This window comes from Gobio gobio (genome assembly GCF_949357685.1).
Source record: "Gobio gobio genome assembly, chromosome: 22".
Classification (NCBI taxonomy): Eukaryota; Metazoa; Chordata; class Actinopteri; order Cypriniformes; family Gobionidae; genus Gobio; species Gobio gobio.
In genome coordinates, this window is record NC_137118.1 from 1,413,487 (window position 1) to 1,437,314 (window position 23,828).

The window sequence follows — 23,828 nt, forward strand, 5'->3', positions numbered from 1 at the left end:
TATCTGTGACATCATCGCAACGCACGCACCAGCAGCAGCGCTAAGAAAACAAAACAGCATGGCGTATGGCAGAGGAGAAGCCAACCAGCGAGAAATTATCAAGTCACCAGGAGAAAGAGCTAAGTTAGTAACGTGTTACCTGTACTTTCAACCCTTGCTAAATGTTACCTGTGCATTCCTGGGACCAGTGTGCCAGCAGAGCGAGTTTTTAATACTGCTGGTGACATAGTGAACGCACAGAGAAGAGTTCTGAGGTCAGATCATGTTGATATTTTTGAAAAAGAAATATGTAGAGTCATTGAAGAGTAGTTGGTTACATTTTATCTTTTGTTAAATATTGTTTGTTTATTAAACTGAGAGTAGTAGCAGGTTCAGCCAGTTTATTCAAACTGAAGAAATGTTGGTTGCACTTTATTTTTGATATTAATATTGTATTTGTATTATTTTAATGTTGAAAAACAACAGCAAAAGTAACAGGTACACATACTATTAATTAAACCTGAAGAGAAGTTAGTTGCACTTTATTTTTGATATTAATATTGTAATATTATTATGTTGGATAACAAAAGCAGAAGTAGCAGGTTAACCTACTGTTGAAATGTTGGTTGCACTTACTGTGCTTTTATTGAAAATGTATTGAATATTGAAAATGAGAGCAGAAAAGGTTAACTTCCTGTTAATTCAACCTAAACTGTTGGTTGCACTTTATTCAAATAAAATTTGAATGCATTTGCCATTAATTGTTGTTTACTTGTTTGTTTATATCCATAATTAATTGATACCTGATTCCCTTACAAGAAACAACAGGAATCTAGGAAACTTCACCTGCACTGACCAGTATCCAGATATTTATTTCAGTCACACAATTTTTGGCTAAAAAGTTACTGAATCGATTTCAGGTCACTGAATCGTTTCGGATCGTATCGTTCTAAATGAACCAAAATCGTCCTTGAATCGTATCGACAACCTCAAATCGTGATACGAATCGAATCGTTGTTAAAACGAATCGTTACACCCCTAATACACACTCTATTCGTGTATATATTTAAGAAATATGTAAATACTGTATATATATTTATATGATTTATATATAAATATGAAAATATACATGCATTTATATATATATATATACATTATAATTATACACAGACACACACACATATATATTATGTAAACACAAACTTTTATTTTGGATGCGATTAATCACGATTAATCAATTTGACAGCACTAAAATGTACATAAATACTTATTAACCAGTGTTTCCACTAGACTCTGGTGGCCTGTCATAATCGAACCTGTCCCGCCACAGTTTCATAATAAACTGAAAATATTTTTACACTTCTCATAATAACATAAAATATCTGTAAGACTGCACCAAAATAAAAGCTTGAGGGTGAAAAATTAAGACAAAAGTATTGTAATTTTTCTACTGTACAGTAAAAGTGCCCTCCACTAATATTGTTAAATATGAGCAAAGTGTGAAAATAAATCTGCATTGTATATCCTTTTGATATTTCCTTCCAAAAATGCACAAAATTCTAACCTTTTATTGAATTAAAAGAATTGAAAGTGGGGCGGAAACTCTCATTATTAATAAATGTTTTTCTCCAATGCATTTTGGCCACTATTATTGGCACCCCTTGAGTAATATCTCTGACGTTTGTATCACACCAGTGTGACTATGAGCATGAGCTTGTCCAGCCATGACTTCCTGTCCCACAGGAGGATAAATATGAGGAACGACAAATTCCCTCAATCATCATCACAATGAGTAAAAGCACAGAATATAGTTCTGATGTGCAGCTTCACACAATAAGAAAAGAGCTAAAGCACTCAAAGGTGAACATTAATATTTGAATACAATTTTTTTTGGGAAAAAAACGCCCGCCATTGTGCTATTCTTTGAAACGACAGAGGGAAAAGCGTCGAGAAGAAGTGGCTAATGTACACAGGTGACGATATTTATTTTAGTACACTTCACCGAAAACCACTCTACAGAAGACTCATGTAAAACAGGTCAAAACAAACCTTCATATTACTTGTGACATGAGAACAAAATGTGTGTAGAAATGTAACGTTAACTTATACAAATAAATGTATGATATTTCCTTAAATATTTCCTAATTTCACTAAACACTTTCGTGAGTTTTCACTTAGTTTCATGAACTATTCTTTATTAAACGGGCTTGTTTATGCTTTTGTAGGCTCATTTTGTAAATATAAGCAACTCATTTGTATGTGCAAACTGGACCAGCCTTACTCTGCTTCGCCCGCCACAAGCTCTGTGTCTGCAACACGACAAGAGGCCATAATGGAGAAATTAATTTTGTTCATTTGTAAGGACATGAGAGCGATCAGTGTCGTGGATGGGGCGGCTTCAGGGAGTTCTGTCAAGCCAATCAATGAACCCGAGTAGAGATGCACCGTTGACCGGCCAAAAAACGTTTTTCTTCGTATTTTTCTGCAGATTTTTCCGGAAGTGCTCCTGCGTGCACATACGCCTATATCGCAATCATTCACGAACATGTCACTTGTGTGTTACAAACGGAAACTGGAGAACTGAGGGAAGGAGATGCGCTGAAGGGAATGAAGAGCCGCTTTCCTGCGCGAGCTGAAATTGCGCGAGCTGAAATTGCGCGAGCTGAAGTTGCGCGAGCTGAAGTTGCGCGAGCTGAAGTTGCGCGAGCTGAAGTTGCGCGAGCTGAAGTTGCGCGAGCTGAAATTGCGCGAGCTGAAGTTGCGCGAGCTGAAGTTGCGCGAGCTGAAATTGCGCGAGCTGAAGTTGCGCGAGCTGAAGTTGCGCGAGCTGAAGTTGCGCGAGCTTTCCTCTCCGCCTGCTCAAGTGCAGATAGTGAGCATTTGTTCAGCTCGGCTTCTCACGTGTTGCATCGGATGAGAACGAAACAGACTAACTTGTGACAAAGCCGAAATACTTCTTTTTGTAGCCTAAAGAAGAACATGCATGCACTTTAGAAATGAAATATTATCAGTTCTGTAGCCCAGAGGATGATCATTTCTATTTGGTAACACTTTAGAATAATGGTCATTAGTTTACATTAGTAACTTCATTAGTTAACATTAACTAATAATGAACTGCACTTATGAAGTGTTTATTAATCTTTGTTAATGTTAATTTCAACATTTACTAATGCATTATTAAAATCTTGTTAACATTAGTTAATGCACTGTGAACTAACATGAACAAAGCATGAACAGCTGGATTTATATTAACTAACGTTAACAAAGATGAACAAATACAGTAACAAATGTACTGCTCATGGTTAGTTAATACATTAACTAATGTTAACTAATGACCATTATTCTAAAGTGTTACCTTTTATTTTACCTTAAAATGACAGACTTCATTTGATTTAAAAAGCACCTGCTGTAGCATCTTAGTTTTTTTCGTTGCACAAAACATTATTTGATTTAACATTTTGGAACAATTATATACTTTGGTTTTATTTAATTTCACTGGTAAAGACTTTTTTTCTTTACACTGAATTTAAAAACAAATGCTGATTTAAGTAACATCTTTGTTTGGATTGTAGAATATGCAGTTGTTGCCTTTAATTTCACCTTTCAGCCTTTTCATTTCCAATTCAATTTCCCGTTAATTTCAGATTGAGGACTTGTTTACATTAGCCAAAAGCCAACTTAGCCTGTTAAATACCAAATAAACATCTTGTTCATGTATACTTTCATTCTTTTATTGTGTAAAAAAAAAGAAACAAAAAGATCGGAAATCGGTATCGGAATTGGCAAGTTTTCTTGAAAAAAAATCGGTATCGGAATCAACCATGTAAAATCATGATCGGTGCATCACTAGAACCGAGGTACCATAACCCTAACATTACTAAAGTATAGGCTACTGTACTGACTGAAGAGATATTGCATGAATAAAGGATGAATGCACCGCTTCCACTGGTTTGATTATTTACCGTTTCATGTCAAGGAAAAGTTCCATGTTTACCACAGCACAGCTCGCTCAGAGCGTTCAATATGCTGTAAAACTTCAATTAATATTTGTTTCAATCACTGAATGAAGCCGGCTATATTTGGGACAACACGGCAAAAATGCTTTTCTTACTTAGTATTTTTGTCTTGTTTTCAGTCCAAATATCAAAAAAATCTTACATTAAGAAGCATTTACTAGACAAGCAAAAGTTTTTGTCTTGTTTTGGGAGAAAATAACTCAGAATTAAAATAAGCAAAATAATCTGCCAATGGGGTAAGAAAAATAATCTTGTTTTCTGTTTGAATTAAGATTATTTTGCTTAACCCACTGGCAGATTATTATGCTTATTTTAAGCAAAAACTTCCTTAATTTTGAGTTATTTCCCCCCAAAACAAGACAAAAACTTTTGCTTGTCTAGTAAATGCTTCTTAATGTAAGATTTTTTTTATATTTGGACTGAAAACAAGACAAAAATACTAAGTAAGAAAAGCATTTTTTGCAGTGAAGAGTTGCGACCTTAAATTGCTTGCACAAAACTCTTGATCAGCCTCAAAATGTGTTTGTTCATTTAAGAGAGTGAGGTCTGGTCTTGGCCATTGGTTGATTTACTTGTTTGTGTGTAGGTAATACGTTGTCAAATATGTTTAAACTTAAATAGACTACCTATACAAGTCTCTTTGTATTCATTTGTCCTGTTATTGACACACTGCAAAAAATGCTTTTCTTACTTAGTATTTTTGTCTTGTTTTCAGTCCAAATATCTAAAAAATCTTACATTAAGAAGCATTTACTAGACAAGCAAAAGTTTTTGTCTTGTTTTGGGGGAAAATAACTAAACATTAAGGAAGTTTTTGCTTAAAATAAGCATAATAATCTGCCAATGGGGTAAGCAAAATAATCTTGTTTTCTGTTTGAATTAAGTTTATCTTTCTTACACCATTGGCAGATTTTTTTGCTTATTTTAGCAAGAACTTCCTTAATTTTTAGTTATTTTCCCCCAAAACATGACAAAAACTTTTGCTTGTCTAGTAAATGCTTCTTAATGTAAGATTTTTTAGATATTTGGACTGAAAACAAGAAAAAAATACTAAGTAAGAAAAGCATTTTTTGCAGTGCAAAATGCGCAACCAGATGTTTGAATAGTTCGAATATTCATGTTTTTTGTTTAGAGGGAATATTCGAACGTCATTTTTGAGCGATTTTGACTGCCCTATAGAGAATGTACATTTATTTTACAGTGTACCTGAAACATTGCAGAGAAAATGTGGAAGGTGTAGACGGCACAAGACCCGTCTGTGTCACACAGCAGCTGGTTAATGTGAGTCCGCCAGGCTTCTTCGGCATCGTCACACACCGCGGGCTGAAATGCTGCCAAGATGGCAGAGAAAAATGGGGAGGGTGGCGGAGGAAAGCCCAGCTCATCCAGATCATCTCGGTCCTCCCCAAAATGGTAGCTACAGAAACCAGAAGACAGGATGTTACCCTTCAATAATCACGTCAGAAAACATCTGATGCTGTAAAAGTGTATCCGTATGAACCTGGGCAGGGAGTTTGGGTTCTGGTTGTTTCCAGCTCGGTTTTGTTCTGCAGGAAGGTCCAGATTAGTGCTAGAGCCGCAGTCGAACCTCATTGGCGGATCATTCACACCGAACGGCAGGTCCTCTTGGACATTTGACTCCTCGTCTTCTGGTAAAACCTGTGAAGGAGAAGATCATTATTGAGCAAGTCTGTCAAACTGCATGCCAACTAGGGTTGGGTATCGTTTGGGGTTTTTTTCGATTCCGGTGCCAAACTGATACTTTTAAAACGGTTCCGGTGCCTAAACGGTGCCTGAACCGATACTTTTTTTTTTTTAAAAAGGCCACAAAACGAGGTGGATGACATTGAATGGCTTTTTTTTATTTATTTTTTATTAATTTAAATTGAACCATTTATTAAAAGTTTAATGTATACTTAAATGTATGAGTATAAATACATACAAAACACAATTTACTTATTTACAAATTATAATTGACTTATTTACAAATTCACAGTAAAACCTAAGCCACCTAACTCAACTACAACAAGCCTAATATAACTCTAAATAACAGTTACAGTTATAACAGCAGTCGTCTGTATTCTTGCTCTGCTACTAACCAGCTTCAAGCTTCAGCTTTATTTTGAAATATTATCATATTCTCTGGCTAAATATTTTAGAAAGCATCGCCTTAATGTTTCCATGACGACGCGTCATGTTTCTCACATGACACACCACAGCGCTGACAGCTCAGCTGTATCGGGTTTATTTTGTTCTTTCTTTTTATTCAAAATATTCACAAACTTCTTAACTGTGTCACGAACTATCTGATGTTCAAATGTGTGAGTGAATGTGTGTTAGTTGATCTATAAAGCGCAATGGGCGGTGCCATGTTAGTTTGCGCCTCAGAATCGGATCTGTCGGATTTACATCACTTGAGTTCATTCTCGTCTCACGAAATACATGAAAGTAAGTGACCAGTGAACTGGAAGAAGAATAGAGTAAACATATATAGTTACTGTATAATGTGCATGTATCTGATGTGAATAAAACACGTAACATTAGTCAAATTATAACCGTCTGAAAGGATTGTCATAACCGTTTTCATAGACATCAGTGTGTGTTTTGTTGCTAGTAGCCTACTTATGAGCATTTAAATGTCTGAAACCTGAAATAAACATGATGTGGTGGAAACATGATGTGGTTGAAAACACTGAATAGTTGTCATGAGATGTGGTTGAAAACACTGAATAGTTGTCATGAGATGTGGTTGAAAACACTGAATAGTTGTCATGAGATGTGGTTGAAAACACTGAATAGTTGTCATGAGTTGTGGTTGAAAACACTGAATAGTTGTCATGAGATGTGGTTGAAAACACTGAATAGTTGTCATGAGATGTGGTTGAAAACACTGAATAGTTGTCATGAGATGTGGTTGAAAACACTGAATGGTTGTCATGAGATGTGGTTGAAAACACTGAATAGTTGTCATGAGTTGTGGTTGAAAACACTGAATAGTTGTCATGAGATGTGGTTGAAAACACTGAATAGTTGTCATGAGTTGTGGTTGAAAACACTGAATGGTTGTCATGAGATGTGGTTGAAAACACTGAATAGTTGTCATGAGATGTGGTTGAAAACACTGAATAGTTGTCATGAGTTGTGGTTGAAAACACTGAATAGTTGTCATGAGATGTGGTTGAAAACACTGAATAGTTGTCATGAGATGTGGTTGAAAACACTGAATAGTTGTCATGAGATGTGGTTGAAAACACTGAATAGTTGTCATGAGTTGTGATGTGACGAGCACTGAGCGTCTGTCTTTGGCTCAGCCAAAGCGCGAAAGCACGTTTGAATTTTGGCACCGAAATGAGGAACCGAAATCTGCGTTCTGATTTGGTCCGGTACATACCGGTTATAAAAGTACCGGTGCCATATTGGCGACCGGTTTCGGTACCCAACCCTAATGCCAACACATTTAGCTTCAAGGTTTGGTGCGGCTTTAAACATACGGGCGGCATGAGGTGGTCATCGGGTAGCGATGTTCCCAAGCAGGGTGTGGCAGCGTTGAGGGAACTCGGGTCAGCTGACGTGGTGTCATAGGACGTGGACAGAGAGTCTGTATGATTGGTGTCCTCTGAGGGCGAGAGGTTCATGGTCTGAAATCACAACATGCCCAGATTTAGAAAAATACCATCAGGCTAACACAAACAAATAGACAGAGGAGAGATAGATAGAGTAGCTCATACTAGCTGTGAGTGTGAGAGGCTCTGGCTGGTGGAGTTGGACTCTTCCTCAGAGGAATCATCTGTGTCGTGTTGAGGGTCGTGAAGGCCGATGCAGGGCCTGATGTCCGAATGCTGGCTCTCCTCCAGGAGCTCAGTCAGGTCAGTGCTGTCCAGAGAGCGTCTCCGCACTCCCCAGTTAAAGTTATCCATACTCTCACCCTATCAAAACAAACACACACACAGATTTAGCAGCAGTTTTTCCCAGCAGGAGCTGATGTTGGCTGTGCACCTCAATCATGCAGAGATGAAGAACGTGCAAACATACAATAAACACAACAGAACGATATCTGAAATACAACTCCTGCCACTGTTTCAAACTAGTAACCTTCTTTGTTGTCTATGGGAGACAAAACAAAACACAACAACAACACAAAAGAGAAGCTGGTTGAGGATCTTAGACCTGCAGATCAAGTAGTGAGGAATGATTTATTATGAATGAAAACGTATTGGAATGAGATGCTTCTAACATGCAGTTCTACAGTATGCATCATGACATCCATGAATTGTCTAATCTCTTCAGTCTACATCATTCTCAGTGCCGAGCCGGAGTGAAACCGTTCTCTCGGACACACACTAGCACAGCTGATCTTACCTGCAGCTCCTATGGCAGCACAGGAGAGAAAGAGAGAGAGTGTTAGAGGAAGAGCCACATTAGCGTCTCAGAGCAAAGAGTTCACTCGTTATTCAGAGAAAACACCAAAATCACTGAAGGAACGAGGAAGGACAGTGGAGAGGAACTGGGTTTTTGTTAGTAAAAATGTCAATAATAATACATAAGTAGCATAAATAAATGATAATACACTCATTATAAATACAAAATAGTGCAAAATGAGTAGGTGTCCACTGAATCCAGATTTTTTGGGTTCGGACGAATATCGAATCCACTGGTTAAAATTCGGCCATCCTCAGTCCATTAACACAGGAAACACATTAATGAAGTAAACAACGTCCAGAGCAGTGTAGGGATGCTATTGACCGGTTGACCATTAACCGAAAGTAAGAACTTTGACCGATTAATACTATCAGTTAAACAGTTTAAAGGCCCACTGAAGTGCCTTGGAACGCGCAGCATTATTCAATGTGTTGACGTAACTTCCCCTCAAACGGCTCCAGCTGTTAGCAGCTCCTCCCCTTTTTTGAAACAGCCAATAGTGTTCCTTTATTACCACAGTTTGACTAGAGCCTTTCTGTTTTTTTAATGCCAGTTTCCTCTGAATCGAACCGTTTATCATCATAATCTCCTCCATGTCTCTTTGAAATACAGCATCTGTGCAGCATTTAAATGGGTCTGATATGTTTTGTTGTCTGCGCCGACTCGCGCATATGATCCGCTCTCATGTCTGTAGTCAACGGCTCTGGTCTATGTGTGTGCGCTGCTGCTGTGCGCATGAAACTATCGTGAACCCAGACTTCATTCGCCTCAATTGTGGTAATAACGGAACGCTGTCTGAATCGTTTCCTATCGCATATATAGTGCGCTATGTGCCCTTCACCATGTAGAAAATAGTAAATGTGTGAACAACTGACCGTTTTCAGATGCACTTCAGGGTCTATTTATAAAGCAGGGGGCGGGACTTCAGATTCTAGAGCGCATTTGATTGGACGGAAGTGAGAGACTAAGTTTTAAATGCTTATATCTTCTAAACGCAAATGTTGTCGTTGTTTTGGAACACACCAGCTTATTCATAACCTTAAGGCTAAGATAATCATACTAAAAGCTAAAAAACGTTATTTTGATTTCAGTGGGTCTTTAAATGTTTTTAACGCTTTTTTGTTTAGTTTTTTTGCTGCATGGTTAAAGAAAAATACGCTGTGTGGCGTTATTTGTTCACTCACGGAGCGCGTCGACATGTGCAACCACAAACTAGACATATCTCGCAAAACGAAGCAATGGAAAAGCTTACTGTGTGGAACCATTTCGACAGAAAAACACAGCAGCAGCACAAGCTCCTGACTGGTGGAAAGTAGGAGTGGGAATCTTAAGGCACTTAACGATTCGATCCGATTCCGATTCTGGGAGTAACGATCTGATTCCCAAAACGATTCTACATGAACTTTACATTTGAACCAAAATTGGAGCTAATATGTGTTTTGTTTTTAGTTAGAATATCTGTTTGACAGTATTGCCATATTAAAAATGATTATGAAGATTTCTTTCAATACTTTTATTTTATTAACAAAGTTATATTCAAGATTAACAAGCTCTAATGAAACATAGTAGGGCCTAAGCCATACAATTGCAAAGAACACTCGTTAAGAATAAACGGTTCTCAATTTACAACTAAGTGTGACAATTTTTCAGTTTCTTTCGAACATTTTAACAAAAAATGTCTTTAAACAACTTCAGCGCTCGCTGAGAAGCTAAATTCAGTGTGTTCAGTAAGTTCATGAGAGACATTTAACCAATCACTCGCCAAAACGAAGTCTTTGTTCAGAATTTACCATTTGTTTGAAACATTGTGCAGTAGTTCAGCAATATTAATTATGCCATGGATGTTGGTAGGTTTATGACCCGGCCACCGCATCGGAGACACAGGAGTGTTATTAATCATTAATGGCAGGGAAAGCGCCTTATAGCCGACTTGAGCACCACTTCAGTGTTTCCCCTACAATGTATTCGCAGCGCCGCCGCTGGATTTTCAGCGCCACTGCAAAATCTTCACATGATCAGTAATATCACGACATTCACTTACACACTGTAAAGGAGAGAGAGATTGACGATGGCCAGAGAACTAAACAAAAATGTAGTCTGCTTACACTTACACAATATCACAGGGCTGTGATATTAATCTTATTTTATTTTCGCTTCCAAGGATTATAAAAAGAAGATATGAGGTAAAACTATTATAAACTATGCTCGCGCATCGTCTGGCACAACTTCCTTCCCTTCACAGCGCGCGCGGTCATTTCTCCCCAAACATGCATTAAACGTCAGATTCAGCACAATCTGTGATTGTTGTCAAATGCTCTCTCCACTTTGGCTAAATTGCAGAACGTGTTTGATTAAATGAAAAGCACAATAATTAGGGATGCACGATATATCGGCAACATATCGTTATCGGCCGATAAATGATTATTTTTGATGTTATCGTTATCGGTCCAATAAGAAAATTTGACCGATATAGTCAAGCCGATAGATAATGTATTATTTCCTTCAGCTGAGACGGACGCGCTGTCCACCATGATGGGTTTGAATTGCTCTAAATATGTTTGGAATCACTTCGAAAAGGAAAATACAGTTATGTGCAACATGTGCAGCGCAAGTCTTCTATAATCTACATAAAATGATAATGAGAATAGAATAGGCTGTAAAAGAGCGTTGTGTTTCAGCGCGTTTGTTGAGGGAAGAGCGCGCCCACAGAGTTACACCTTCATGACGAGCACAGTCAAGTTCGCTTGTGCATTCACAGCCTTTTGTGCCATTGTAAGTTGTAATATTATATTTATTATTATTCTGTGTATGTAATATCATATAGGATGCGTTTGGTTGAGTTAATAAACGATGCAGTAAAGCACTTCATTGTACCGGTCTTTAGCTTCAGCGCGCGCCCACGGAGTTACACCTTCATGACGAGCACAGTCAAGTTTGCTTGTGCATTCACAGCCTTTTGTGCCATTGTAAGTTGTAATATTATATTTATTATTTTGTGTATATAATCCCATATAGGATGCGTTTGGTTGAGTTAATTAACGATGCAGTAAAGCACTTCATTGTACCGGCGCGCGCATTTCAAACAGAAATGCACAGCATTAATAACTACTGGGACTGTCCTATACATAACACTGCAATGAGAATATTTCTGTTATAAAACGTAGTGAATTCTCTGGGTTTAGTTGTTTTTCAGCGCGCTGTTGTGGGAAGCGTCAACAACGCATTCTGACCAGCACAGTCAAGTTCGCTTGTGCATTCGCGTCATTTTAAGCATATGTAGCCTAAGTCGTAATATTACGTTTTTGTAGTATAAACATCTGATTAAAGTCATATAGGATGTGTTTCGTTGAGTCAATAACCCGCAGTGCTTCACTGTACCGGTGATCATCTTCAGTTTCAGCACGCTCTCAAACAGGGGAAGAGCACCCACAGGAGTTAGAACCCTTCACCTATGCGTGATTTTGTGCTAATATAAGTTGTAATATTATATTTATTTTGTATAAATATCTGATTGTTCTCATATATGATGCGTTTAGTTGTTAATTAAACTTCTAAGCGCTTCAGTTTATGGTTGTTCGTTCATTCTCTCCAGCTTCAGCACGCTCTCAAACAGCAACATTATTCCTAATAGACTAGACTAATATTACAGATGTTTACTATTACTGTAATATTAAACATTTTTTTTTTTTTCAAAAACACAGAAGCATTATTTTTTATAATTAGCACTTTTATTGTTCTCGTATAATTTCCATCAACAATATGGTTTGATTAAAACCATTTCTTTATCGTCTGTGCGGAGGTTATTTCATGCACTTGCATTCTGATTCTTTATTATGCAGCCTCAGTAATGCTGTTCAATTACTTGTTTGCATTATTTAGGTATATTATTTTTATTTTTTAGACAATATAATTTTTGGTAACATTTTACAAATAAGGTCTCATTTTATTAATGCATTAACTCTCATGAACAAACAGAGATAACCTTTGTTTCTTTTAGTAATAAAATGTTTGTGTTTTGTAACAGTCCATTCACAGTTCATACCTAATGTTAAAAGACACAAATTTGGGTCTGAATATGTTGAGATTAACATGAACTAAAATTAATAAATCCTGTTGAAGTATTGTTCATTCATTGTTGGTTAACTAATACTAACAAAAATTAAACCTTATTGTAAAGTGTTAAAAAAAAAAAAAATTTGGCCATAGGAGTGTAAAATTAATTTGAAAAGGTAAGGAATCTCACACTGGTTCAAATAGGCTACTGTAGTGTATAGGTTTGATTTATGTTGAAGTGTTTGGGACATGGCTTTTAATGGTGAGCCTTTTGTTTTTGTAATCAGGCTCTCAGAGTTTATTAAAATTTGTATTTAGATTTATCGGCCAATATATCGGTTATCGGCTTTCAAATATTAAGAATTATCGGTTATCGGTATCGGCCAAAATGTTCATATCGGTGCATCCCTAACAATAATCTGCGCTATAGACTCTGTTTCCAAGTTCAAGGCGGGTGTGTGTGTGTGTGTGTGTGCGCGCGCGCACGCTGCGAAACGGACCGACTTGCACATGCTTCGTGTGCGCGACTAAACCATCAAATACACAACAAAATAGCCTATATCTCAAAATGACAGGCTTGGAGAGTATTCCCTTAACCACAGTTTAGCTTAAATGGGCGTAAATAGTTGGGAGAAATTAATGGGAGAATGATATTAGATCTGCGTCTTAAAGGGGCAGCATCGAATAAACCTGGTGACGATAGAGCCATTAATGTGAATCAAACAACAAAAGGCAAATAGAAAATTACTTGCAGCTGTTGTATGATATGTGATGCTCTTTAAAAAAAAATCATATATTAATCATATATATATATATATATATATATATATATATATATATATATATATATATATATATATATATATATATATATATATATATATATATATATATTTGATTAATAAAAAGGTAATAATATTTCATAATATTAGGCTACTGTTTTTCCCCCCGGTATTTTTGATTAAATAAATGCAGGCTTGATAAGCATGAGACTTTTTGCAGAAACATAAGCTGGTATCCAAACACTTTTTTTATTTTTATTTTTACATATTGCCCCTTTCTTACATTTGAGCCCTTGCCCCTTAGGAACTTTTTGCACGTCCCTGCAGGTTATTGAAGTAAAATAGGCTATAAGCTAGTCACCTTTTAAACTAATGAAAAGCTTAATTTGGATTTTAATGTTCAAAATGTCTATTTTTATTGGTAACAACCTCAGGCGCGTAACAGCACCGCTGCTAGAAAAAATTCTAGGGGAAACACTGCACTTTGTTATTTTGGCTCAGAATTTCGTTTGTTGGAAATATGAACTTAATTTAGAAATGCTTTTGAAATTAAAAACTTTGCATTTAATAAGCAAAATACATTTGTGAAATGGGGAGGCAGCCGCAGCGAGACACAGAGCGGCCAGAGAAGCGGAGGAGCGACTGCTGTGAGGCGATGGAGCAAAACTGCACAAAACGTGTGTGTGTTGAACCCTCTCAGCGGGAAAAGTGTCCCCACGGGTGTGACGCCCCTGAGCAGGTCCTAGTTTGTCCATTTTATCTTAAACAAAGCCAATTCACCAGCATACGAACGTTTTCTGTTTGGCTGGTGACCGCGCACACACACACACACACACACACACAGTGGTGAAGTGGCCGTTTGAATTAAACACAGAATCGATTCTGAATTTTTGAGAATCGATTCTGAATCGTTGGATAACGAATCGCGATGCATCGATGCATCAAACTTTTCTCCCACCCCTAGTGGAAAGCAAATGAAAGGCGCTTCCCGAGGCTGGCCGCTCTAGCGAGGCGCTCCTGGGGCATCAGTGCCATCTGAAGCCTTGTTTAAGGCTTTTACTAGTGTGGTTTTGGTCAAGTTTACTAAAGTAAACGTATGTCACGTATGTTCTTCTCAACCGCTGTTTCCTGATGGTTTATAGAACAATTACTCCGAGTCGCCCTCTGTCGTTTCAATGAACCACGCAGGAGGCGCGCAGTCAGAGGCTAGCGCGCTGCGGAGACAGACGGATTGAGAGGGTGTTTTCTGCCGTGGGATTAACTCTCAACAGACTGCTCACTAACCCACATCACTTAGAAATGTTAACTTAAAAAAACAAAAACAAACTTACAAGTTGTGGATTGAGGTAGGCCTGCAACCTGAAGTTGCGGCATTTTGGCCGCTGTCTGTATTCCTTCATGCTCAACTCGTTTCATACGCAAATGTTTTAACAGCGGCTGTTGTTTAGGGTCCTTGCTACCACAAGACAAATGGGCATTGCAAATTAAACATGTAGCTCGACTTGAATCGCCTTTCTTTTGACTTAAAGGGTTAGTTCACCCAAAAATGAAAATTCTGTCATTAATTACTCACCCTCATGTCGTTCGACACCCGTAAGACCTCCGTTCATATTCGGAACACAAATGAAGATATTTTTGTTGAAAGCTGATGCTGAGAAAGGCCTCCATTGGCATTCAGTACACTTATACTCCCAAGACGGATAAAAGGCACTCAAAACATCGTTACAAAGTCCATCTCACCACAGTGACTCTACAATAATCTTACGATGCGACGACAATAGTTTTTGTGCGCAAAAAAAATCAAAATAACACCTTTATCCAGCTTGTTCTTGTCTTCCGTGTGTGTCTCCACGACGCATGCGCGAGAATATGAGCAGATCCGGTGTTCGGACACATGACCCAGAAGTGATTTGTTTACAATCAGAGGAAGACGCGCGTGTCTCAGCTGTTGAATTCTACATTGATCGTGCTTTAGGTCTCGGTGTAGTTCTCAAAATGGGGTTAGAGTGTGCATTTCATGGAATCCCGAGCCCCGGCGCTACGTCATATTCTCGCGCATGCGTCGTGGAGGCACACGCGGAAGGCAATAACAAGCTGGATAAAGGTGTTATTTTGATTTTTTTTTGCGCACAAAAACTATTGTCGTCGCATCGTAAGATTATTGTAGAGTCACTGTGGTGAGATGGACTTTGTAATGACATTTTAAGTGCCTTTTATGGGTCTTGTGAGTGTAAATGTACTGAATGCCAATGGAGGCCTATCTGAAGCCTTTCTCAGCATCAGCTTTACACTAAAATATCTTCATTTGTGTCTGAAGATGAACGGAGGTCTGACGGGTCTCGAACGACATAAGGGTGAGGAATTAATGACAGAATTTTCATTTTTGGGTGAACTAACCCTTTAAAGTACTTCCACGTTTTCTGTTCATGAGTTATTTTCACTTTCTCACAGCCGACTGGATTGGAACGGTCCAGCTAGTAAACACTTTCCTGTAGCTTAATCAACGGCGGCATCATTACATTCGACCAGCGGAGCTGCAAACCAAGGGTTCGGTTCGGTGGAAAAAAAGCCCAATATTCGTCCGAATCCGAATCCTGGATTCGGTGCATCCCTAAAAATGCGTAATGTGTGTGTGACAGAAACGATCATGTTTTCTGCTGACCTCTCCATCTTCCAGCTCTACGTCCAGGAAGTCGAAGTCTCTGAAGACTCGGAACTGCTGCTCTGATGTGGTGTCATCCAGCGTGTCGTCCCGCGTCCCGTCCTCAGAGGACACCTGACTGGGCTGATGCTCCATGAGCTCCAGATCACCACAGGAAGAGAAGATCACCTGAGACAGATTAACACCAGTCAGCGTGGGGAACGCAATCATCCATTAATGCTTCATTTGTTATAGCATTAGACGGTTTCATCTATTATTCCTGCATTCTATAAGACCAAAGTGATGTGTCATATAAAGCTTAAAGGGATAGTTCACCCAAAAATGAAAATTAGCCCATGATTTACTCTCCCTCAGCTCATCCGAGGTGTGTATGACATTATATTTAAATGTATTAATAGGAGATGTGCCATCTTGTTTTCGAGGGGGTCCTAATATTCACCAATCAAAACATAACATTACAAAATACAAGCATCAATACAATCAACAACACAACAAAAAGAACATTCTTCTTTCAGACGAATAAAATTATTGAGTTATATTAAAAATGTTCTGGCTAATCCATGCTTTATAATAGCAGTAATAGTTGCTCTGTTTTTGAAGTCCATAAAAAAGTGCATCTATCCATCATATAACTGCTCCACACGGCTCTGAGGTGTTAATAAAGGCCTTCTGAAGCGAATCGATGCGTTTGTGTAAGAAAAATATCCATATTTAAAAAAAAAAATCATTTTTTTCTATGGCTCTGCATCAGCCGCGCCATCACTTCCGGCGAATAAGGTCAAAATACCAGCGCGATCATAGATATATACATAGATTCCTCATTAGTGCCTGGCGGATCGGTCGAATGAGGCATCTACGTATATATATCTATGATCGCGCCAGTATTTTGACCTTATTCGCCGGAAGTTATGGTGCTGGGAATACTAGATGACATTCGTCTGATAAGAGGTACAAAAATAACAAATACTGTTGAGTTTCTGGCAGAATCCGATGGTTTGGTGTCTTCAGACATCAGTGTGTGTCCCACGAGCCGCAGGTTTAATGAGGATTCGTATGTGTGTGTGTTTTTACTCTCATTGCTCTCATACTCTAAAATATCCCCATTGACATCATTATAGACTATCACACTGTTAAACATCTGCATTTGTGTTCGACTGAAGAAACAAAGCCCAGGGGGTGAGCAGATACACATCAACATTTCATTTTTGGGTGAACTATCCCTTTAATCCTTATAATATTAAAAATGTACGGTTGTCTACATGGTGTCTTCCCAGGAGGACTTACAGACGGGTTCTTGGTGAGGCCGACTTCCTGTCCGCAGAGAGACAGAACGTTCACCAGCTTCTCTCTCGTTCGCTTCTGAAAGACAAAAGGAAGCAAACTCTGATAGAATCACAAAGATTATAGAAATAAAAGTGTCCCTCCTGCATACCATGACTGATTTGACCAGTATGAGAGAAATGTTTGTCACCTGTGACGACTGTGGCCGTTTCCAGCTGACTGGCACCAGGACGGTGTTGGAGTTGGACCCTGAAGAGGTGGAGGAAGTGCTACGGGTCACTGCGATCACGCGGGCTTTCCCATCTCTCCCTCCAGATCCCTGCAGGTCATCATATCTGCGGCCGATAACCGGGGTCTGGACACGAACACATGCATCAAATACACTCAAGAACAAATAAAGGCTGGACACACAACGCCCTACACAACGACTCTAGCCATGACTTCCTGTGTGTGGAAAAACAGCCTAATTGCTGGACTTATCAGTGTGCGCCCACTGCATCTGGACAGGATATCACCGCTTCCATCAGGCTGGACGGAGACTCATTTCTAGGAACTGAGAGGGTTTCCTGTAGTTGCATATGAAGCCACAAGAGGGCAATCATACACAACGTCTAGGGATGTCTATGTTAAAGGGTTAGTTCACCCAAAAATGTAAATTGTGTCATTAATGACTGACCCTCATGTGGTTGGACACCCGTCAGACCTCCGTTCATCTTCAGACACAAATGAAGATATTTTAGTGTAAATCTGATGCTCTGAAAGGCCTCCATTGGCTCAATGCACTTTACACTCTCAAGACCCTTAAAAGACACTAAAGACTAAAGTTACAAAGTCCATCTCACTACAGCGGCTCTACAATAACTTTATGAAGACGAGAATAGTTTTTGTGCGCAAAAAAACCCTAAATAACGACTTATATAGTGATGACGATTTCAAAACACGGCCTCATGAAGCTTCGCAGCGTTATGAATCAGTGAGTCGATTCAGCGGTTCAGAGCGTTATGAATCAGTGAGTCGATTCAGCGGTTCAGAGCGTTATGAATCAGTGAGTCGATTCAGCGGTTCAGAGTGTTATGAATCAGTGAGTCGATTCAGCGGTTCAGAGCGTTATGAATCAGTGAGTCGATTCAGCGGTTCAGAGCGTTATGAATCAGTGAGTCGATTCAGTGGTTCAGAGCGTTATGAATCAGTGAGTCGATTCAGCGGTTCAGAGCGTTATGAATCAGTGAGTCGAATCAGCGGTTTGAATCGCCAAATTTCAGCAGTTTGGCGGTTTGACACACGATCCGAATCATGATTCGACTCACTGATTCATAACGCTCTGAACCGCTGAATCGACTCACTGATTCATAACGCTCTGAACCGCTGATTCGACTCACTGATTCATAACGCTTCGAAGCTTCATGAGGCCGTGTTTTGAAATCGTCATCACTATATAAGTCGTTATTTAGGTTTTTTTTGCGCACAAAAACTATTCTCGTCTTCATAAAGTTATTGTAGAGCCGCTGTAGTGAGATGGACTTTGTAACTTTAGTCTTTAGTGTCTTTTAAGGGTCTTGAGAGTGTAAAGTTGAGCCAATGGAGGCCTTTCAGAGCATCAGATTTACACTAAAATATCTTCATTTGTGTCTGAAGATGAACGGAGGTCTGACGGGTGTCCAACCACATGAGGCTCAGTCATTAATGACACAATTTACATTTTTTGGGTGAACTAACCCTTTAACTGGAGAACTTCTGGTGGTTGGGAAAGCAAACAGCTTTCTCCAGCTATTATAGACTACATTGTTTCACATAATTAAAAGCATTAAGTAAGTTGTCCTAAAAGATCCCTCGCTGTTCATTAGGATGCAGAATCCACCCATACTGAGAGGTTATTAATCACAAATGCAGTCAAAACACATCTCCGTCGACTATAATCCTCATTTCTCCTTCTGAAAGCGAGGCGAGAACTCGACTGACTTCTCAATGTTCCATAAACAAAAGGCGCTGCGCCCTTCATGGGATCTGATGCCGAATGCATGCTCCAAAACAACAACAGGGCCACACCTCAGGAGCTGCATGAGTCTGAGAACCTGTTGCGTGTAATTCAGGGCTCCAGACTAACTTTTGAGAGCAGTAGCACCAGGAAAATGTATCATAAGGTTAATTTAATCATAAAATTACTATTGTTTTGTTAATAAGTGCATTTACTAATATTAGTACATGTTTGTTTATTAGAAATTTAACATTGAAGCACTGAGCTTGAATTGTTATGCAGAAAAAAGTAACATTTATTAACAGTAATGTGCAAAAACCTCATTTTTTAAGGAAAATTTTAATATTCCACTCGTATTAAATGCACTATTGTTCTTCTATAGTATCACACTGAACTAAAAAGAGCACTCTTTACTTGTTTTCTGTGTAATCCAGTCATAATTTGAAGAAAAGTTTTAGTTTTTCATGAGACTTTGTGACTTCCTACTTTTTTTTTTTTACATATATTAAGGAGTGGAAATGTCTAATAAGTCAAATAAGTGCTCCTATGCCGCCTCCTAATGGTTATAGTGGGGAAATTTTTTTTTTTTGCCGTAAAGTGGCCAGCACCTTTAAAGGGTTAATTCACCCAAAAATGAAAATTCTGTCATTAATTACTCACCCTTATGTCGTTCGAGACCCGTAAGACCTCCGTTCATATTCGGAACACAAATGAAGATATTTTTGTTGAAAGCTGATGGCTGAGAAAGGCTTCAGTTAGGCCTCCATTGGCATTCAGTACATTTATACTCCCAAGACCGATAAAAGGCACTTAAAATGTCATTACAAAGTCCATCTCACCACAGTGGCTCTACAATAATCTTACAATGCGACAACAATAGTTTTTGTGCGCAAAAAAAAATCAAAAGAACACCTTTATCCAGCTTGTTATTGCCTTCCGCGTGTGCCTCCACGACGCATGCGCGAGAATATGACGTAGCGCCGGGGCTCGGGATTCCATGAAATGCCACTCTAACCCCATTTTGAGCACTACGCCGAGACCTAAAGCACGATCAATGTAGAATCCAACAGCTGAGATACGCGCGTCTTCCTCTGATTGTAAACAAATCTCTTCTGGGTCATGTGTCCGAACGCCGGATCTGCTCATATTCTCACGCATGCGTCGTGGAGACACACACGGAAGACAAGAACAAGCTGGATAAAGGCGTTATTTAGATTTTTTTTGCGCACTAAAACTATTGTCGTCGCATAGTAAGATTATTGTAGAGTCACTGTGGTGAGATGGACTTTGTAACGATGTTTTGAGTGCCTTTTATCCGTCTTGGGAGTATAAATGTACTGAATGCCAATGGAGGCCTATCTGAAGCCTTTCTCAGCATCAGCTTTACACTAAAATATCTTCATTTGTGTTCCGAATATGAACGGAGGTCTTACGGGTCTCGAACGACGTGAGGGTGAGGAATTAATGACAGAATTTTCATTTTTGGGTGAACTAACCCTTTAAACTTTTAGTTTTACAAATCATCACACTAAAAATAATATTAAAATTGGTAATTAGAGCTTTGAAGTGCTGGAAAAAGTGTGAAACACTTGAAAAGTGCTTGAATTTCACTCTCAAAAGGTTGTAGGAACCCTGAGATGATTAATGTAATAAAAAAACAAAAACATTTGACTCTTTCTTCCACAATACCATGGGGTGTTACTACATTAAATCCATGGAGAATGTTTATGATTTGTGGAATGTTTCTCAATGTTTCTCCTGATCTGATATCTGTGGTTTATATCAGAGGATTCTGCACCGAATGCTTCCTCTAGGTCTCGCAGTAGCGATGTTATTAATACTGAAGTGAACTCAAATGCGTTCTCACTGGATCTCCAGCGCTGTGTAGTAATGGTGTCACGTGATCGAGATCGGCCCATGTATGTAATTGCATTGAAAATGTATCTGAAAATGTTTTTTGAAAAAAAAAAAACACATGCATAATGTCAAGTACCTCGGATATGTCAAACTGGAATTCCAGTGTCTTTCCTGGCAGGGCTTTAGATGAGCCATCCCACATCATCCGGCTGACCTCCAGGTGGGCTAGATCGCCGTGGGCATAGGATGGCAGGGATAGGCTGGCTGAGCGGGAAACGACCAGCTTCAAAATGTTCAGAGCCTCTTTCCAGTGAACCGTCTATAGAGGACACACACACACACACACACACACACACGTATTACTACGACAAATCAGATTTGAAATTCGTACAAATGAAGCGGTTCATTGAGGATCTCACCTGTACAAATTTCTCAATGGTCTTTAGCACCTCTACATTGAAAGGTTTGACCTGAATTCCTGCCAAATCCATGTGGCTCAGGAGACTGTAGATGATCTGCAGCAGGGGCTGTTGCATGCTGGGTAATCCTTTATCTAGCAACTATGAAGAGAGGTCAGCTGGCATTAAAACGGTGCTCTTCAAGCAACTATATCTGCTGGTTATACATGAGGACATTGAAGGCTGGACACCTCACCTCGGCCATATACGTCACCAGACTGAGTGTGATGTCAGAGAAAGCCTCGTGCAGATATCGACAAACCACATTAACCCATGAGAAGGGGTCTCTGGTGTAGGAGCGAGTCTTATACAGGGTCATGACATGAGCCAGATGAGAGAGCTTAGTGTTCTTGTCTTTCTCCTCCAGACACACCTAGAACACACACCACACCGTAAACAGTCAAACACAGGCATTATTGTGTTAAAACAATACATATTACTATTATACACTGATGACTATAGCTCATATAGTTCGTTATTTTAACTTCACATCGTCAAAAGTGTTGTGCCGCCCCTTCACACACACATGAGCTTCCCATTCTCCATCCGTAGGGTTTAATATGGAGCTCTAACAGCTTCAGCTCTTCTTTCCTCAAGGTTTAGGAGTGTGTTTATGGGGATTCTTCATTTGTGATGTTGGACGAGAAGGCCTGGCTCTCAGTCTCCGCTCTAATTCATCCCAAAGCTGTTCTATCGGCTCTATCAGGACTCCAGTTTCTCCACACCAAACTCCTCATCCATGTCTTTATGGAGACGCTTTGAGCACTGGAGCAGTCATGCTGGGACAGGAAGGGGCCGTCCCCAAACTGGTCCCGCAAAGATGGGAGCATGAAATTGTCCAAAATGTCTTGGTGAAGCATTAAGAGTTCCTTTCACTGGAACTAACCCCTGAAAAACAACCCCACCCCATAATCCCACCCTCCACCAAACTTTACACTTGGGCACAATGCAGTCAGGCAAGTCCCGTTCTCCTGGCAACTGACAAACCCAGACTCGTCCATGGGATTGTCAGACAGAGAAGCGTGATTGGTCACTCAGAGAACACGTCTCCACTGCTCTAGAGTCCAGTGGCGGCACGCTTTACCCCACTGCATCCCACGCTTTGCATTGCACTAAGGCTTGGATGAGCTGCTCGGCCATGGAAACCCATTCCATGAAGCTCTTCACACTGTTCTTGAGCTCATCTGAAGGCCACAGAAGTTTGGAGGCCTGGAGCTCTTGACTCTGCAGAAAGTTGGCCACTTCTGTGACCCTCAGCATGCGCTGACCCCGCTCTGTGGCCCTCAGCATGCGCTGACCCCGCTCTGTGACCCTCAGCATGAGCTGACCCCGCTCTGTGACCCTCAGCATGAGCTGACCCCGCTCTGTGACCCTCAGCATGAGCTGACCCCGCTCTGTGACCCTCAGCCTGCGCTGATCCCGCTCTGTGACCCTCAGCATGTGCTGACCCCGCTCTATGACCCTCAGCATGAGCTGACCCCGCTCTATGACCCTCAGCATGTGCTGACCCCGCTCTGTGACCCTCAGCATGCGCTGACCCCGCTCTGTGACCCTCAGCATGCGCTGACCCCGCTCTGTGACCCTCAGCATGAGCTGACCCCGCTCTGTGACCCTCAGCATGTGCTGACCCCGCTCTGTGACCCTCAGCATTTGCTGACCCCGCTCTGTGACCCTCAGCATGTGCTGACCCCGCTCTGTGACCCTCAGCATGAGCTGACCCCGCTCTTTGTGGCTGAGTTGCTGTTGTTCCCAATGGCTCCACTTTGTTATAATCCCACTAATTCTCTCCCATTCACTCACTAATGTGTGTAGAAACGAACACACACACACACACACACACACACACACACACACACACACACACACACACACACACACACACACACACACACTCCTGAGAGCGGCCCATTCTCTCACTAATGTGTGTAGAAACATCTGCAGGCTTGAGTTATACACCTGTGGCCATGAAGGGGTTGAACACCTGGATACTTCTGGCACTATAGTGTATATAAACATTCGTAAGCTCATCTTATTGAACATATAGTATGTTTATCACACAGAATGTGTGCTACTACTGACACTAGAAATATGCACACAAGCTGTAAAAGCGTTACAAGAGAACAAAACACTTATGAGCTGGTATATAATACAGGATCAGGTGTGAATGTCAATGAAGGGTGTGTTTTATTGCAGTAGTGTGTAGAGAAAGGTAGGCGGGGCAGACCTGTGCGATCCTCTCAGCACTTTCTTTACAAAACTGCGTCGGGCTGCCGAAGTGCTGGACCAGGTGAGGCAACAGACAGAGCACATTCAGAGGAAAACCTGCGCAGACACAAAATAAAACAC

General features: G+C 40.0%; 1 protein-coding gene and 1 long non-coding RNA gene across 2 annotated transcripts in view; one reads left to right on the plus strand and one right to left on the minus strand.

Annotated features, from left to right (window-relative positions):
* The window catches only part of LOC307118867, a 272,203-nt gene that overhangs the window by 221,424 nt on the left and 26,951 nt on the right, over positions 1 to 23,828 (plus strand). The window lies entirely within an intron of this gene.
* fryb (furry homolog b) overlaps positions 1 to 23,828 on the minus strand; it is a 157,022-nt gene that overhangs the window by 14,583 nt on the left and 118,611 nt on the right. Inside the window, exons 45-55 of the mRNA XM_079804695.1 lie at positions 23,707 to 23,804; positions 21,679 to 21,855; positions 21,444 to 21,584; positions 21,161 to 21,343; positions 17,383 to 17,547; positions 17,196 to 17,270; positions 15,912 to 16,079; positions 7,724 to 7,921; positions 7,487 to 7,633; positions 5,497 to 5,654; positions 5,202 to 5,412 (exon numbers count right to left, since the gene is read on the minus strand). Coding sequence (XP_079660821.1) covers positions 5,202 to 5,412; positions 5,497 to 5,654; positions 7,487 to 7,633; positions 7,724 to 7,921; positions 15,912 to 16,079; positions 17,196 to 17,270; positions 17,383 to 17,547; positions 21,161 to 21,343; positions 21,444 to 21,584; positions 21,679 to 21,855; positions 23,707 to 23,804 — 1,721 coding nt within the window. The remainder of the gene's footprint in view (positions 1 to 5,201; positions 5,413 to 5,496; positions 5,655 to 7,486; positions 7,634 to 7,723; positions 7,922 to 15,911; positions 16,080 to 17,195; positions 17,271 to 17,382; positions 17,548 to 21,160; positions 21,344 to 21,443; positions 21,585 to 21,678; positions 21,856 to 23,706; positions 23,805 to 23,828) is intronic.